General features: G+C 51.3%; 1 protein-coding gene across 5 annotated transcripts in view; it reads right to left on the bottom strand.

Moving 5' to 3' along the window:
• Nucleotides 1–3,687: 3,687 nt before the first annotated feature.
• TSPAN14 (tetraspanin 14) overlaps nucleotides 3,688–18,722 on the bottom strand; it is a 63,144-nt gene continuing 48,109 nt past the window's right edge. For 4 of the 5 annotated variants that reach the window (XM_003903691.3, XM_031652333.1, XM_009214488.4 and 1 more), the window contains exons 3-9: nucleotides 17,737–17,787; nucleotides 15,178–15,324; nucleotides 13,396–13,566; nucleotides 10,569–10,694; nucleotides 9,249–9,293; nucleotides 7,021–7,140; nucleotides 3,688–5,444 (exon numbers count right to left, since the gene is read on the bottom strand). In XM_003903691.3, coding sequence (XP_003903740.1) covers nucleotides 5,373–5,444; nucleotides 7,021–7,140; nucleotides 9,249–9,293; nucleotides 10,569–10,694; nucleotides 13,396–13,566; nucleotides 15,178–15,324; nucleotides 17,737–17,787 — 732 coding nt within the window. In that variant the 3' untranslated portion in view covers nucleotides 3,688–5,372. The remainder of the gene's footprint in view (nucleotides 5,445–7,020; nucleotides 7,141–9,248; nucleotides 9,294–10,568; nucleotides 10,695–13,395; nucleotides 13,567–15,177; nucleotides 15,325–17,736; nucleotides 17,788–18,722) is intronic. The other variant, XM_031652334.1, reaches the window with a different exon arrangement.

Raw genomic sequence — 18,722 nt, 5'->3', positions numbered from 1 at the left:
GTGATCCCACCTCCCAGGAGAACGCCTCTAAAAACATGTTTTTTTTCTTATACACCATAAGAAGTAATTCCAATAACAAAACACTGTACTTTTTTTTTTTCTAAGTCCTTGTAAGTGCAAAACCCTGCAAACAACTATAATGCCCATCCACAGAAGCGCGATGGCAATAGTTGGCAGCATCCCCAGCCTTCCTCCCCCTCCTGGAGGATGCTGCATTTCACAGCCACATGGTTTCAGTGGGATGATGAAGCATGAGGAAGCGGGGGTCCCTTCCCTTGCTGGCTTCACCACCACACCGCCCCCATCAGGGAGAGGCTCAGGGTTTTCTGTGGCAGACTCCTTCCCTCCACCATAGATGAAGGGGACGCTGTGGAAGGCAGAGCAGACAGAAAAGGAAACAAGATCCTGCTGTCGTCACTGAGCCACTTGGATCAACCCAACCCTGAAACTCACCCCACCTTTGGACTTTCCAGTTTCGGGAGCCAAAACCTCCCCTCATTGTTTAGGCCAGTTTGAATTGGGTTTTCTATTACCTGCAACTGTAAATGGACTCCTCTGGTACAAAGGCAAGGCCCATCTGCTCTTGGCACACTCCTACAACTGATGGCGTGACCGTGAAAACGCACTGTGGATCAGTATATTAAGTTAACATTTATAAAATACTATGTAAAATGATTCCATGGGTGTGATGACCCGAGTATATGCATGGATATTTTCAGGAAGGATTCCTAATACTAGTTACCTCTGGGGAACAGAAGACATACTTTCACTTTTCACTTTACATTCTCCTATGTTTAGATTTTTATTTAAGTGTACTTTTTAAAAAGACTAGTTTAAAAGTTGTTTGAGGTGTCAAAATTACAGTCCAAGGTGATAATTTATTCTGGTAGGTTTTTTTTTTTTTTTTTGAGACGGAGTCTCGCTCTGTCGCCAGAGCTGGAGTGCAGTGGCGGGATCTCAGCTCACTGCAAGCTCCGCCTCCCAGGTTCAGGCGATTCTCCTGCCTCAGCCTCCCAAGCAGCTGGGACTACAGCTGCACACCACCATACCCGACTAATTTTTGTATTTTTAGCAGAAACTGGATGTCACCATGTTGTCCAGGCTGGTCTCGAACTCCTGGCCTCAAGTGATCTGCCTGCCTCAGCCTCCCAAAGTGCTGGGATTACAGGCATCAGCCACTGCACCCGGCCATTTCTGGTAGTTATTAAACCACGCATTGGAAGCCCCTGCTGGAATATAAGATGCAGAGCACAGAAAGAAAGCCAAGTGAAGAAAGAATTGTTTTGGACCCTTATAAGGAATACTCACGTCCTCCTTCTCCAAAGCTGGGCTCCCTGAAGTTGGCAGTCTCATCAAAACAGTATCCACTTAAAAGTACCCTTAACTTTTTCTTCCAAAGTAACACAGTAGCCCCAAATTCTACAATGCCCACTTCGTGTTGTCCTGAGGCACCCTGGAGACGTCAAAAGCATTTGAGAATGGACGTACCTTTTTTTTTAAGACGTTGTCTCGCTGTATCACCCAGGCTGGAGTGCAGTGGCACGATCTCGGCTCACTGCAAGCTCCACCTCCCAGGTTATCACCATTCTCCTGCCTCAGTCTCCCAAGTAGCTAGGACTATAGGTGCCCGCCACTACGCCCAGCTAATTTTTTGTCTTTTTAGTAGAAACGGGGTTTCACCGTGTTAGCCAGGATGGTGAACGTGCCTTTAATGCAGCCTTGAACAGGAATGGCCAAGCCTTGCCAACTTGATAAGGAGCTAAAAAGGCTCTAAAGGTGTATGGTTCCCCAGATTTCTGGAGGGCATCCAGATGAATGAGAACAGGGCTGCAGGTAGTCACCTGCAGCATTCTCCTGGGCACGATGACAGACACAGGGAAGTGTCTCTACCAAGATCCATCATGGGGGACAGGTTCCCATAGTCCCGGACACACAACCTAAAAACTGTGGTTCTGTGGACAAACACCCGTATGACCCTAGAGCTGGAAAGGCCCACCCATGAAGGTCATTCAGCACTCCACCCCCCACCCCCAACCAGCACAGCTGAAAGCTCTGGATCAGTGGGTGACAGGCTGATGCATCTGACATTTGGGCAGAGACCTTCCCATGACAGCAGGATGCCTCAGGTGCCGGGGCCACTGCTGCCTCCCTCCGTTCTCTGCAGTCTATGTTCCTCTGAGACTGCTGGCTGAGAAGCCATGAGGTGGGTTCCCTGATGAGACTGAGATGCTCTCTGCTCTGCTGGGAGCCTTCCAACACTGCAGCCACCTACACTCACATGCGTGCCCGTCACCTCCCCAGTGGCCTCTGCATGGAATCTCCCAGAGAAATTCCATGTTCCAGGAAGGTTCTGCATCCTTTAATTTTCATTGTTATTCATGAGGAAACCCAGTGCCAGGCTTCTTGTGGACCATGCAGATGGTTTTTCAGCCCAGCCCACAGCCCTGCCCTGAGGGAAGTGGGATTCCCTGGAGGCCGGTGAGGACAGCTGCAGCAGAGTCCTGAGCAGACGGATGGGAGCGGCCAGAGAACTGGCGAGCCCAGGCCTCTGAAACAGAGAAGCAGAGGACGTTCAGGAGGTGCAATGTCTGGTGCTAGAGGCCGAAGGCCAGGGTTGACCACTGGGATAAGCAGCTTTCAGCTACATGGGGCATGGTGGGTGGTGGAAAGGAAGGGGTACAGACAGCCCAGATAAGAAGCTGCCCGGGAAAGAAAGGAGGGAGCCATAGGGCCTAGGCAAGTTTTTAGGATGAGGAAAGGAAGGCCAGCGACAGGAAGAAGGGACAGGAAAAGTAACGTGACAAGATCCTGAGGGGGTGGGCCAGGGTTGGGGAGGGGGTACAGGAAGGACCCCAAAGCTTTAAAGTGAGCATGTGCATGGTGGGGTGAGACCAGCCACAGCTGGCCTCCAACCAGGGAAGACAGGGATTCAGGACAGGCCAGTGCTGAGTGGGGAGTGCACAGGAGGCCTGCCCTGTGCCTCTGTGCAGAGAGCCGATGCTGGGTGGAGACGGCCAGTGCCCGGCTCTCATCCTTGCTTTCTTTCCATTCCTCATCCAACTATTCAGAGTCACATGATATGGCTGAGAATGGCCAGAAGGGTCTATAGTTGAAAGACAAACCCAACTCTGCAAGTCACACTGAGACTTCATCCTGAACTAGGTCTACAGGAATAGATGGGTCAGGCCTACAAGAGCCTTCCAGGAGCTCTGGCAGGGAGGGTCTGCGGCCACCCACTCCCCCAGGGAAGGCTGGATCAGAGGCATCTAGTGAGGCGGGCACCGCCACCAACCCCCTTCAGAGAGGCCGGCACACCCAGGACACACAGCTCGTGCAGCGGCAGTGCCCAGGCTTCAATCCCGTGTCCCCACTTCGACTCAGTGGCCCCAAGCTCTTTTGCCTGGATCAATAAATAGTATCGCCCAGGGGTGGACAGAAATAACCTAAAACAATGTTTCCTCTAGACTGAAAGTGCTGCCATACAGAATCTTAAAAATAAAAAAAAAAAAAAATGCACTCAATGAAATGTAAGTCAGATTGTGCTGATGATGGGCTGCCTCTACCATCCACCCTTCTGTAAGGTCTACATACCCTAGCCCTTGGCTCCTCTGGCAGCTGCGTTTACCACTGAGATGCTTAGCAACATCTTGATAGTGACCCCAAACAAAAACGACCAAAACAACAGCATTAATATAAAGATATATTCCATAAAAGAGTTTGGCAGTCAAAGAGAAGCATCACACTTCCAAAAAACACAAGCATTCTTCTTCTCCTAGTCTACAGAGAATTGTAAAAAACAAACAAACAAAAAAACCAGGAAAAAAAAAGATAATATCATCATCAACAAACAGCCACCAGTATACACCACACTAGAATGTACACTCCGGCAAGTTACTGAAGGTTGCACTCGATCCCTGAACGATGAGAAGTGGTCCGAGCTATGGCAAAGCGTTAGAAAGTAGCCCAGCTAGACAAATGCCCCAGCTATCCCCAGGGGAATTATTCAGTACTTAAGAAGACTTCATTTCCAAGAGCAGGCCCCAGAAAAGCCCTGACAGGAAGGGTGGACCAGTGACCACCGATATCCGGTCACCAGAAACAAAACGCCCGGACCTTCTGAGCAGCTGCAGCCTGGGGTTGTGGCTCGGCATGGGGCGTGGTTGCAGAAGAATGGCTGTCTCAGAGAGAAGCAAATGGCAGGCCAGCCAGCCCTGGGTACGCGGCCTCAAGAGGAGCCCTGGCCAACTGTTTCAGGCTAGCCATCTTGGGCTGGGGCTCCCTGGGCTTGCAGTGGGGAGGGTCAGGATTCAAGTTCTGGGTGACAATTTCAGTAGCACCAAGACCAGAAGACAGTGAGGCCACGCTGGGGAGTGGGGGAGTGCTTGTATGTGGGATACATGGAGGGAGGCTGCAGTATGTGGAGGGGAAGGAGAGGCTGTTGTGGGCTGGTTCTTAAGACACTCGAGGGGACTCAAAAGGGTCGGCTCCAGCCGTGGACACTATGTAAGGCTGCTCAGAGGAGAATGCTGGAGGAGAGGAAGAGGAAGTGAAATGGTGTGAGAACATTCTTACCCCTATAAATAAACTATTTACACACTTTAAGAAAAGGAGAGCCGGCTCTCAGTGAAGAACCATGCCCACCACCCCACCGGTGCCATCAGGGCTTAATGCTGTCAAGACCAGAGGCAGTTCTGGCACCGGGAGAACAGCTGGTGGACACAGGGGGGCAGTGGACAAGGCACTCCCGTGGCACCAGTCCACGCACTGGCTCAGGCTTACTTCACTTGAACATGGCTGAGGATCCTGCAAACAACCCCTGACGTGTGCATGCTCCCGCAGACTGCGCTGGCACTCAGAGGCCCAGCAAGGCCACGTCCGCCTCCCCAGTTACAGGCAGGCCCCCGTGCTGCTTGGCTTGATGGAGAGAGATGCCTTGTCCACGCCTGTGGGTCCCTCTACCCATGGCCCACCCACAGATGGGGCTGACCCAAAGCAGATGTCTGGATGCCAGTGGAGAGGGGACCAGGGTGTCCTGCAGACGTGCTTGAGCTGCAGGGGGACTGAGTCAATCCCTCCTGGCAGCCACAGGAGCCCTCTCTGTCTTTCAGAGTCACCACTCCCACATAAAGACACATTCTCTGTCTCTGGATAGACTCCAGAGGGATACAGTCACAAGTCTGGGCAGGTAACAAGGGGGTCCCTTGGTCTTCAGCACCAGCAAGCAGAAACAGAGAGGTCACGTCACGCTGAGGCTGAAGATGGGGCGCTGGCTCTGGGGGTGTCGGCTCCTCTCCCTCTGGACTTAGGGCTGATGGCAGAGAAAGGCTCTAGTTTCCCGGCGTGGCTCAGCTCGGCTCCCTCAAGTCTGCTCCTCAGAAGTGATGGCCGGCCTTCACCGCCTCGATGTCCGAGATCAGGGTCCTTGCCAGGAAAATGCCAAATATCTGAAACCAACACCAGCAGAGTCAGTGACCATTGCTGGGGCCCAAAGGCAGACGGCAGGGAGCGGAAGGTGAGGTTGGGAGCTCCCACTGCACGCCTCTCCTCACCGCCCCCGCTGCAACTGAGGATGCAGAGATAGCACCGTGGAGCCAGTGGCACAGCACAGCTACTCCTTCCGCAAAAAGGGGTTCTGGGGTCTAGTCTGTTACATCCCCAGAGCCTAGAAGAGGCAAACCACAGGCAGCACAAGCAAAAGAGACACTCTGCCCTGCCTCCAACATGATTAAGTGCATCACAAGCCATGGGGCAGGACACGCCTGTCCCTGGGTTAAACCAAAAATAACAGGGTCACCCTGACTGTTTCTGATTCCCAAAATAATAAATCTTGAGTGTTTCCCGTAAACGTTGATTCCACAAAAAGACCAAGGCCACCCCCAATTTCGGCTGTGCTAATGTCTGAAGGTTCATCCCAACCTTGGTGAGCGGGAAATCGTGAGAGAAGACTGATGTTCTTCTAACGTGAACAGACGAGCATGAACTTGGTGACCTCTGGAAATGGCTTTTTTTCCCTTTAAATTCTTGTGTGGTTCTAATTTGACTAGTCAGTCCTTCTGAAGTCTGATTCTTCCCTTTCCCATTTTACAAATAACTTTTTTCTTTCATTTTCCAGTTGCTTCCTCCTATTTCTTAGTCTTCCTTGAAGGAGGAAGGCATGTGTGGGTGGCTGGTGGCCCTGGGTCCACCTCAGTCACCCTCTTCCAGGAAAGAACAGAGTCAAACACTTTATAAATGGTGTTATTTTCCACACAAGAACTGCATCAGTGGACCCAGAAGCTGCAGCTTCCTGGAAGCCCTGAACAGCACTGGAAAGACTCCTGGTTTCTCTGATCACTGAATTCTTGACTTTCTCTGCCACTTCGTCTCCTGGCAGTCACCAACCAGCCCAGTCACTCCAAGCCTCACTGCCCGCTGAGCCACCAACATCCTCCCACATGTCAAACCTGGTTCAAATGAACAAGCACAGCCTGGGAGGGGAAAGGATGCCACAAATGGCAGCGGGCCTCAGAGGATGTCTCATGGACAGGGAAGATACCTGACAATCCCAGCCCAGGGACCAGAGACAGGAGGAGGGGTCCCGGGGCGAGTGCACACACCTGAGCCTCAGGCCACCCTCAGGCCCCAGGTGACCAAAAGTTTAGCCTCCCTATCTGCAGCACTTGATGGCCCACCCCGAGCACACTCCTGACCCACCTCCAGACAGGCAGTGACCCTTCTGCAGCCCACCAGGCCCTCTGGAGAGGGCTGCCAATAGGACCTGTGCAGGGCCACAAGCCCCTCCCAGCCTGCCCCCGCCCAGAGGGCGCCCCTATAGGTAGCATTTATGGAAGCCACCATTCTCCTCCCCAACACGTTTACACACATACACCCTCTCAGCCTTGGACATCCAGTTGAATCCCTTTTTTAATTCTGCAAATTCCTTAATACCATACCCAAGCTGGACCCATGCACTCTATGTTAAGGGCCCAACCTCAAAGGAAAAAAGGCCACCTGCCAATCCTACAGGCTCCCGGGACGCACCTGCAGCAGCGAGATGGCGATGAAGACGCCAGCCACAATGTAAATGTTCCGCGGGAGCCAGCTTTCCAGCGCCTGGATGCAGCCTTTCGTGAAGATGGACTCGTCCCACTTGCTCTTCAGCTGCAGGAAAACACCACAGGGGCCTGAGCCTTTGGCACGCACAATGTCCCCACCCTGATTCCCTAGCGAACTCCACCAAGGAGCAGTGCAAAGCAGGGTGGGAACGAGGGATCCAGGAGGCAGGCAAGGACTCTCCAGGAGATGCTCGTCGGCTCCTCCCAGCCTCTGCCCCTCGCTGGGCACCGTGCCATCGCACCACCTGTCTGACCAAAGACTCCCTGGCTGTTTCCCTTCAGGTCTCCAGAGATTTAAAGACCAACTTTCTCAAGATTCCCTTCCCCAGTGTCCACATCTGGAGAAAGAGAAAGGACTTGAAGGCTTGGAGGAGGATGTGCCTTCAAAGGGAGAGAAACCTGGAAAAGGGGATCCAGAGTCTCCTGAGAAGAAGGGTGCTTCTCAGAGCGGGCATCCCACCGGTAAGCTCGGCCAGGCAACAGTCACCAGCCAACCGGCTCCCTCCAGTGCTGACCCCGGTGGGGTATCAGTAACCATCCCAGCACACACCCCAGCCCTGCCCACCCCACCCAGGGCAATCGGCCCCAGCCCCCTCACACCTATCAGCCTCCTCCATGGCAACACGATGGAGCATTAGTCCCTAACTTTAGAGGTGTTAGGGGCTAAACTGTGTCCTCAAAATCCATACACTGAAGTCCTAACCCCCAGGACCTCAGAACGTGATTGTATTTGGAGACGGGCTCTTTACAGAGGTAATTATGCTACAATGAGGCCATCAGGGTGCCCCCTAATCCAATATGAAGAGCATCATGCCAAGAAGAGGAGATCAGGACACAGACATGCAAGAGGGGAGCCCACATGAGGACACAGGGAGAGGACAGCCACCTGCAGCCAAGAGAGAGCCCTGGAACAGACCCTTCCATCACAGCTCTCTAAAGGCACCCACCTTGCCAGCACCTTGATTTTGGACGTCTAGCCTCCAAACTGTGAGAAAATAAATGTCTGCCGTAGCTTAAATTTCTGTTTGTGTTATGTTGTGACAGCAGCCTTTGCAAATTAATGTAAGTGGCAAAACAACTCATAATTAGGGAAGCTGATGTTGATACAGGTTCTTATCTTAGTCCATTCAGGCAACTATAATAAAATACTATAGATTATGTGGCTTATAAACAACATAAATTTATTTCTCACAGTCCTGGGGGCTGGAAAGTTCAAGATCAGGGCACTGGCAAATTTGGTGTTGGATGAGGGCCCACTTTCTGGTTCATGGATGGCACCCTCTCACTGTGTCTTCACACAGTGGAGTGACAAATAAGCTCTCTGGGCCTCTTTCATAAGGGCACTCATCCCACTCATAAGGACTCTGCCCTCATGACCCAATCCCCTCCCTAAGACCCCACCTCTTAATACCATCACATTGGGGCTTAAGTTCTAACATGTGAATTTTGGGGAAACACAAACATTCAGTTTACAGAAGTTTCTCCCTGTAAAATGCAGATCCCTAAAGAAAGACAGTTGCCCAAGCTGTAGGGACACATCCCTCGTATGCACAACTAACAGGAGGGGTCTCTGCAGATTCCTCGAGACTTCTCCCTTTTAGAACAGCAGTCATTCATATCACCAAAAACCACTAGAACAAGGACTGGAGTGGGGTAGGGTCTTGCTTCTCTTTGCATCCAAGAGCACACTCCCTACAGCCTAAAGGAAGTCCTGGAGGACAGAGCCTCACCCCTGCCCCATGCCTGCCTCCCTCTTTGTCACCACTGCCTCCACACAGAGGCCAGACCAAGGCACATACACTCCTGCAGCTGTCCTCTTAACGAGAGACATCTTCTGGGATGCCAAGGAGCCTCCTAAAAATGCAGTCTTTGTCCCTCAAAACTTCCATCCCACCTCTTTAAATGCAGCAACTCCTAGTTGTTGGGACTGCAGCTCACAAGGCTTGGAATCACCATTACTGCTCCCAGGGGTCCTGCCGCCAGCTCAGGAAGCGGTGTGTGTGACCCTGTGCCCATGCTCAGCTTAGGTGGCATCAGGAGCTTCACTGCCCCGAGTTTCCCCACTTCAGTTTGCACTTGTGCTAAATCAGGATGTTGAACCATAGGGAATGAAACCTAAAGAACTCTTCAATTTGTATACACTGGAGCTCTCACCTGAATCCTGACATCATATCCACACTGTGTGTTCACAACTTTTTGCTGCAAGAAAAGGAGAAAAATTAGCTGCTTTTGGTGTCTCAAGAACCTAATGGTAAGAGACTCTAGAAAAGACATGACCAAACACTAGCAAACATTTGTGCAAATTCCATTACAGCTCATATCCTTCAATCACGACACCAACTAATCCTTCAGGCCAGGACAGAGTGGCAAACTTTCTCTAAAGGGCTAGACAGTGAATATTTCAGACACATACTCAATTCTGCTTTTGTTGCATGAGAGCCGGCACTGACAATCTGTAAACAAACAGGAATGGCTATATTTCAAGAAAACTTTATGGACACTGAAATTTGAATTGCATATAATTTTCATGTGCCCCAAAATATTATTCTTCTTTTGGTTTATTTCCAACCATTTAAAAACATCTGAAAGCATTCTTAGCTCACAGATCATGGAAAAATAACAGGCCAGATTTGGCCTGGGGGCCACAGTTTGCTAGGAGGTAAGACCTATACTTGGAGGTAAGAACTATACGTGCTAAAAGCAACACTTACGAGACTGGTACATTTCACAGTCGCAGTGGAGACCTTAGAAGAGCTGTGCAGTTTCAGCAAATCGGAGCCTCTCCTGGGCTGCAGAACTTGCCCATATAATAGTGGTGATGCTCTGCCTTCTCAAAGCCCATAACCCAGGACCAGGCTTTACATAACTGCACTGAGAGCTGGCAACATGCCCAGTTCTACTCAGGCTCAGCTCAGGCAAAATTCACAGCTCCTTCACGGGTCACCCCAAGAACATAGCTTCTGGAACCCAAGGACGTTGGCCTTGGATTGGGAATGCAAATAGGTATAGAAAGGACAGGACAGGCGCAGTGGCCCACACCTGTAATCCCAGCACTTTGGGAGGCTAAGATGGGCAGATCGCCTTGAGCCCAGGAGTTCAAGACCAGCCTGGGCAACATGGTGAAACCCCATCTCTACAAAAAATACAAAAATTAGCCAGGAGTGGTGCTCAAGCCTGTGATCCCATCTACTTGGGAGGTTGAGGCCAGAGAACTGCTTGAGCCCGGGGAAATAATACTGTTTTCTCCTGCCTCACCCAGAACACCAAGGCCAGGGTGGGTCATGCAAGCAGTGTTCCTAGAATGTACACACATCGGATTTCAGAGCTGGGCAGCCTTGAGGAGGGCGTGGAGAGGACACACCCGCTCCTCAGACCTCCATGAGAGAAAAGTACCCCAGAGCACTGGAGGAGTCAGGAAAGCTGCTGGGCTTCAGGAAGGGCGGGCTCCCTGTGTCCCAGCACAAGCCAACTCACCGCAGGATCTGGCACGCAGCAGGAGAAGGGGACCCCGCACTTCTCTCGGCTGTAGCTGGCACCGCTGCAATTGAAGTAGACGTTGAGATCCCAGTCTTCAGGGCCATATGCGCCACAGCACTGGTTCTGCAACCACAAAAGCCAGAACTGTTAGGGGCTCCAAGACAGGGCCATGGCTGCCCAGCATAGGGCAACGTTCGTGGTGATGCCAGGCTAAGTCTGCCGGCATCTACCATGCAGAGAAACCAGGGCCCGCCCCGCTACCCCCCATGTGCAGAGATGCTAAGCTGGCAACATAGGCAGCCCTTTAAGAAGAAAACAGCTGGGCTGTAGCCCAGGCCTGTAACTTCAGCGACTCGGGAGGTTGAGATGGGAGGATGGTTTGAGCCCAGGAGCTGGAAATAAATCTGGGCAACACAGCAAGACTGCACCCCCGCCCCCCCGCCCATCAGAAAGAAAGAAAGAAAGAAAAGAGAAAGAAAGAAAGGAAAGAGAGAGAGAAAGAGAGGAAATGAGAGAAAAAAGGGGAGAGAAAGAGAAAGAAATAAAAGAAAGAAAAGAGAAAAGAAAAAAGAAAGGAGGGAGGGAGGAGAAAAAAGGAGAGAGAGAGAGAGAGAGAACATGCTCTTTTGATGTGTTAAAGAAAATAATAAAAACAAATAAAAAGGAAATGGCGGTGAAGGTATCTCCCGGCCACGGTCCCTCCTCTGTCCAACCCACATCGCTGGCTCAGTGGAGCCCTCTGGCCCCACTGCCGGGCACAGCATACCCAGCCCAGGCCCTCCTTAGCAGGGAGCTTGCCCTTCTTCCCAGCCTCTTCAAAGGAGACTCCTCCTTCCAGTCTCCTCAGAGGATAGGAGAGTGGCCTCTCTCCTTTGAGGCCCCGTCGGCACCTTGGTGTGGTCCTTTACTTGCCACAAGAGAACACTTCCTAGTGTGCAGTGTTCTCCTCCCTGAGAAACTTGCAAGCGAATTCCCCTTTTCACCCCTTTACAAAAAACAGCTGCTAAGTGTCTGCTCCTCAGAAAAGAGGTCCAATGAGGGTGAAAGGTAACACAATCAAAGCTCCGCCCCACACCTGGGGCCTCTGCCCTCCCCTTCCTATCATCTGGTGTGGCTACAAAGAAAATCCTTATTTGACTACAAAATTTGTAAAAACCAAACACTGAAAGCATCATTGTAAAGTTGACAGTGTCTCTTCCCCTAAAAAACTTTTTCGCATTTGCCCTTACAGCTGACATGGTTATGGCAATAATCACAACAAATGACAACAGCGATTTCTGGTTGTTTTGTTTTGCTTACTTCTCAGGTAAAATCGTCTCCCCCACACCTCTACTGTTCCACTTGCTTTAGTGATTACCCGAAATTTCACCCCAAGGAAGCTCTGTAATTTACTGAATCCCTCTCCTGGGAAGTTTTTTAAAATTATTATTATTTATTTTTTTGAGACAGAGTCTCGCTCTGTCGCCCAGGCTAGAGTGCAGTGGCGTGATCTCAGCTCACTACCAGCTCCGCCTCCTGGGTTCACGCCATTCTCCTGCCTCAGCCTCCCGAGTAGCTGGGACTACAGGCGCCCACCACCACGCCCAGCTAATTTTTTGTATTTTTAGTAGAGACGGGGTTTCACCAGGATGGTCTCGATCTCCTGACCACGTGATCCACCCGCCTCAGCCTCCCAAAGTGCTGGGATTACAGGCATGAGCCACCACGCCCGGCCAGAAGTTTTACTTTTAAAAGAAAAAGAAGTCAATGGAGAAAACTATGTTTTTAAGGCAATGCAGGGATGAACCACAACCTAGCATGCTGACACCAGCAAGCCAAGGGTATGTGAAAATGTAAAAAGGATGGTGGCACTAAACAGAAAAGAAAGGAGAGGTATCAAAACATGGCTGGGATTTGGTGACTTTCACAGACTAATACACATTAGTAATAACAATACAGATAGGGTCTTTGGTACCATAAATGAGTTTTGCTGGATCCCATAATACATGAAATAAAGGTGAACAAGTTTTGGTTAATAATGAGAGTGAATCATAGATTTTTAATGGTTTCTGATTTATTTTCTTCTCAAAAGCAAAGTGTTCCATATGAAAAGTTCTTAAGGAAGCTGGGCTTTCTGTCAGCACACAGATCAAACAAGAGCCTTGCATTGCACAGGCTGACATGGCCAAGGAGTGGGTTCCTCCCCAGGTGGCTGGGACAGCTGTGTTCCAAGCCTCCAGGTGCAGCCACACATGAGAGGGATAAGAGGGATGGGGACCAGATGGAGTAAAGGCCACAGCCTGGGACTACTTAGACAAACCCCTGGGCACATATTCCAGGGAGGTCACATTCTGCTAGATCTGACAAAGCTTCCTCCAGGCAGCGCTGGCTTCTTAAAAAGGAAGGGGAAAAGGTCCCAGGGAGGAAGGGGATAGGAATAGCCTCAGACGGTGAGTCACGAGCTGTGGGGAAGAAGCTATGCCTTACGGTATGCAGCGCCTAAGGAGGATTGCAGCTGGTGTGGCTATTGGGCAGGATTGGAAAGATCTGGGGCCGAAAGAGGAGGGCCAGGCACATGGGGGTGGGTGTTCTCAGGTGCAGCTAGATTTGCCTGTCCAATCCCAACGGGAAAGGGCTGGCCCACCGGGCAACCACAAGTCGGCAAAGTGGAACAGACCAGAGGCGGGGTGGCCTGTTCCACGGCCTCCCTGCCATCTGCCAAGCTGCAGGCAGAAAACCCACAGAGGAGAGAAGGCCTGGTGCCCCGCTAGCCTCAGCTCCGGGCAGCACAGCAGGCCACAAGGGGGCGCATGCTCTATCGGGGGCCCAATGGGGAGGTGCTTACAGCTTTCTGAAGGGAGTCGATGAGGTTCTGCAGGTCGATATCGTCCCGGTAGGACTTGATGTTGCTCTCGAAGAACTCCCGGAATCGGTCCCTCACCCAGTCCTGGAACAGGAAGGCCAGCACCGCCACAGCCAGCTCCAGGAAGAAGATGAGCACGATGGTGCCACAGAACTGCAGGGGAAGGGGACGAGAGCAGGACTGACCACCCCACCAGCCTGCACTCCCACACACATAACCCCACCTGACCCAGAACCACCATCCTCGGCAGAACGTGGGCTCTGCACCTGAGAGTCCCACACCGGGGTCCCGAGAATCCCACACTTGGTTAGCTGGGTGACTCTGGGCAACTTCTCTTCATCTGTAAAAAGGGGTTATTTATCCCTACCCATGTCACTGCATTGCTGATAACGGTCACATGAGTGAAAAAGTGTGCGAAAACTCCAAGCCAATGTGTCAGCCATTTGCTATGAAGCAGCCCTCCTCCCTGGACAAGGAGGAAACCCTATCACATGAACGAATGGCTGCCCTACCCCAGCAGTTCCACCTGGACCCTCCAGGGCAGCATCCTGGGGTATCGGCTCCTTTAGGACAGACACTGTGCCCAAGACACAATCTGACGACTCCCCCTACACACACAAACCCATTGAGTGCCTACATATCTGTCACCTCACTTTAGGGATGAGAAAACTATGGCTATGTCACTAGGTACATAGCTTGCCTGAGGTCACATAGTTCATGCAGGACATGTGAGTTCCCTGCAGGGCTCTTTACAATTCTGGAAGTGCCAAAGTTATCTGTACCAACTCTGCATGAAAGTATATGATCGTCAGCTGCATAAAGACCCCTCCAGAAGCTCTCAGCTGCCCCAGGCCACAAGGAGTGGTGGCATTCTGCAAGGGGCCAGTGCAGCCACAGGTCCATATCCCATCAGGGCAGACTCCCAGCCTACAGTCTGTGCTCTCACAGACATTATCACTGGCCATACAAGACACTAAGCAGCTTGCCACAACCAGCAAATGTGGAGTAATCTTTCAAAGTAAGAAAAAGGAAACACACACGCACATGAGGCCTGCCAAAACGTAATCTCTGTTCACATAAAAGCAAGATGCTAAACATAGCTGTTGTTTTTTTTTTTTTTCCAGAGAAAAAATTAGGAAAAAAAAAAAAGCCCATAGCTTTGCTTTTAAAATTATGTCCAGGAAAGAGAGAGCTTGATCTAATCAAGTCAACAAACAATACAGTGCAAAATATGATAATGTGTTTTCCCCACCAGGTATTATTTAACTGAATATATCTAAAAATGAATTTGCATCTAAATATAAAACTAAACTCTTAGTAATCTGCAGTTCTGCCAGGAAATTTGGGATTCTGCCTTGTACATCCAATAGACTCACACATCCTTGGAGAAGGGAAATGATTTAAGGTTACTTGCAATATCTTTTGATCTTAGCCAGGAAGGGCAAAGGACAGTAGCAGACAAACAATTCTTTTAGAACTTCTGAAAGAAGATAAAAGGCAAAGGAGCAGGGAGTAGAGCTGGCCTACAGGCAGCTGGCTCCTCCCACCAAGGGCTAAAAACCAGAGGGTACCTAATTCTCCTGTCGAGAGGAACCAGCTTCTCTAGACAGTAGGGTGCAAAGGGCTGCCTCCTGCCCCCAGGCAGGGGCCTGGGGGAGGCTCATAAGAGCTGCCACCTGCTCTGACCAGGTAACATATAATCCTGCCCAACAGAGCCTGCACCCCATTCCATCCTATCCCACTCTTGTCTCTGTGACCACTCACAAAGTTGAGCAGGCAGATATTCTCCCGCAGAGCCCCCACACAGCCGGCGAACCCCAGGGTGAACATCACCACGCCCACCATCAGGACCAGCACCACGGGGTCGATTCCATGCATCCGGGTCACTTTGGTGAGGTCGGACAGCACACCCTGAAAGAGACAGAGAAAGCAGGGCAGTATCGGCCCAGAAGGGGAGTCAAGGATGCCACCCTGAGGGGTGCAGGTGGTACTGAAAACAGGGACTTGTCTCCCCAGGCTCAGTCCTCTTGTTAACAGCCAGGCCAGAGTCCGGCCCCATCCATGCCCTTAGGGGTCCCTCTGACCAGCAGATCCTTGCCCACCTCAGGTCCCAGAAAGTGTTCCTGGCCTCCACCTACGCTGTGAGTTCCTCCTAGGCAGCCACCAGGCTTCTTTTGCAGCCTGTGGGGTGCCTATTCCAGGCCTGGAGGGAAACGGGGCTCTGTGGCCTGTGGTCAAACTGGTCACCCTGGTGGCTAACCTTGTTAGTCCCCCAATTTGGCACCTAATTAATAAGGAACACTACTCTTCTGAGATGAAAACAGCCTCACTATGAACACTCTTGTGGAAAACACGCCCAAGGGCAGGCCAAAGCAGTGCTATCCATAGAGATTTCTACACCAATGGAGGTGCTTTAGACTATACCCCCACTCTCTGGCCACAGGTGTCGTGGAGCACTTGAAATGTGGCTAATGAGACAGAAGGACTGAATTTTAATTTATATTCAATTTCAATTTAAATATAAACACAGACAGTCACATAATGGGCAGAGCAGTTCCGTAGGGTTTGTAAAATGCCAAGAGGAAAGCCGAGCCCTGGAGATTGAGTCATGTAGCATGTTTGCAATTCTGTTTCTTAGATGATGGTTGAACTAAGGGACTGGAGAGACCACAGCCCCCCTTCCAGTCACTGATCTCTGTTACAGTTTAACTGCCTCTTTCATTGTTCTTTACTAAACTCAGATCAGATATCACCTAAGACCCAGGGACAATTACATGTTCAGTGTGGAATGTTAAACATACCTTTCCTGAAAGAAAAAGACCGCCTCAACTAATCAGAACATTGTGACTAAGCATCAAGACATACATAGGTGTCTGGGCATGGCGGCTCATGTCTGTAATCTCAGCACTCTGGGAGGCCGAGGGCAGATCACTTGAGGCCAGGAGTTCAACACCTGCCTGGCCAACATGGCAAAACCCGATCTCTACTAAAAGATACAAAATTGAGCCAGGCATGGTGGCACATGCCTGTAATTTCAGCTCTTCGGGACGGTGAGGCATAAGAATCTCTTGAACCTGGGAGGCGGAGGTTGCAGTCAGCCAAGATTCAGTCACTGTGCTCCCGTCTGGGCAACAGAGCCTCTGTCTGGCTTTGTCTACATAAATGAGCCCAAGCTCCTACACTTCGAACAGGAAGGCTGACTTCCATTCTTTGGAATTTGTGCTTCCTGGGCAGCCCTGTCCTTAACATGTGTGCTTGAATAAACTCTCTCTAAACTAGGTTCTGGCCTTTTTAATTATTTTAAATCGACAGATTTGCTCCACACTCAGGGCCACACTCGGTTAGGCGGCTGCAGTCCCAGGGGCAGCCACACGGTGGTGCTGTGAGGCACAGATTGAACCTGCTTCTGGGTCACAGGGGCACAAGGACATCGCACCCCAGCTCTTGCCCTTTCGGGGTTCACAGGCCACTTTGAAGGTGCCCAAACCGGAAGGTGGGCCTTATCCTGTTCGTAAGACCATCGCAGGAAAGCCTGCAGACCTAGGTTCTTCTGCCTCCTCCTGCTGGAAGCAAAGGGAAGTTCCACTGAAGGAAGAAGGCCTGGGCCCAAGATGCTAGAGGAAGCTTTATCCTGGCTCTTTCCGGCCAGGCCTGCTCCACCTTACTGCTTCCCTCCCTTCCCCCCTTCCCTCCCTGGCCCTTTTCAGCCCTCACCGCCTCCACAGCACCCCTGCTATGGGGCAATAAGCAGCAGCACAGCCCCACCCTGCCCATATCCAGTCTCATCCCCTTCCTGGAGCTGCAACTGCCCCATGTCCTTCCAGACGGTAGAAGCCAGGTCTCCACTCCTCCCCTCTCCTCCTGAGGCTGGGCAAGGAGGCCCAGAGGTGCTTACCTCTGCCCCACAGGGCACCCTGGGGGCACGTCACCCAGCCCCGCTCCCTGCTCTTTCTCATCCTGGAGGATAAGGGCTTCAACAATAAGCATGCCTGTGTTCAAGGACCTGCTCGCTTGCTCCCAGAGGCACAGACAGGGTCAGGAAGCTGGGTTGCCCCAAGCCTGCTCTGCGGACAAGAGCTGAGCTCTCCACATCCACAGGGCTCAAAACCCAACCAGCCCAGCCCAGCCCATGCCTCCAGCAGCCAACACTATCATGTGGGCAGAGTAGGCAAGAGTTGTGTCTGTAAAGATTAACAACTACACACCTTGACACTACACAAGAAATGTTTGTTGTCAGGGAACAGATTGGAGGAGGGAAAATGAAGTCCAACGAATCTGGTTTTGGCTGCCTGAAGCTCAGTGTCCTGTGATAGTTACACCTACCTTTTCGCTCCATGCCCACAGCCCGACTCCAAGGAAGACAACTCCAGCCAACTAAGTGGGGCAGAGGAAAGAGAGAGAGAGAAGGAAGTTAGGATGGAAACCAACACTATGAACATGCTTCATAGAGCAAAGTCCACACTGCCAGGCAGGGCATGCTCCTAGCTCACATCTCACATAGCCCCTCAGGCCCTGCAGATGACAGATAACCTGAACCTACCTTCCTGAATGTCTGGACAAACTCCTTCAACCTCAGATGACCCTATGCCCCAGGGAGGGAAGAGAAAAAGATCTCACAGCAGGCTCCACCCTGGAGAGACTATGGGTCACAGATATCAGGCTGTGCCGTTTCTTCCCCTTTTTGCAACCCTGAACTCATTTCAGTGCACTATCTGGTGTATACGAAGACATCACCCCTTGGGAGGGCTGGCCCAGGTCCCTTCAGAGGTTCCCAACACACGATGAGGCTGCATAGGACTGGGCACCACTACACGGTAAGGATGGGGGGAAACAGAGCCCAGGATCTCTGCCACACACCCCAGCTCTCTAGCCCTGGAGATAAGACTCCAGGCACAGATAAGCAGCTATCCAGAGGCCCAGGCCAGGGTTGATCCTCCCCCTCACTGTATCTACACTGAGCAGGGGGTGCACCTGTGCTCAGGAAAGGCTGGGTTTTTAGCTAGAGAAAATAGGCCTGCTCTAAGCAGTAAGCTCACCCCAGAGGAGAAGCACCCCCAAGCCCAACTTCCCACCTGCAGGACCCTACACCCCATGTGCACCACAACAAAAAGGGGCCCTCCCAAATACATGACACAGGCTCCTGAACCAGGGAGGGCTTTTCCACATAGAACAAAACACAACGTGGGCTCTGCTAATAAAGCTGCCTCCTATTTTTCTGTGACTACTTTACACCACACTGGCATTTCACTGCCATTTATCACCATCTCACGATAAATAACAGGACCACGCTTCTCTATGACTACCAGTGA

This window comes from Papio anubis, chromosome 11 (assembly GCF_008728515.1).
Source record: "Papio anubis isolate 15944 chromosome 11, Panubis1.0, whole genome shotgun sequence".
Classification (NCBI taxonomy): Eukaryota; Metazoa; Chordata; class Mammalia; order Primates; family Cercopithecidae; genus Papio; species Papio anubis.
The sequence above is the reverse complement of the archived record's forward strand: the minus strand, read 5'-3'. Positions and strand labels throughout refer to the sequence as shown.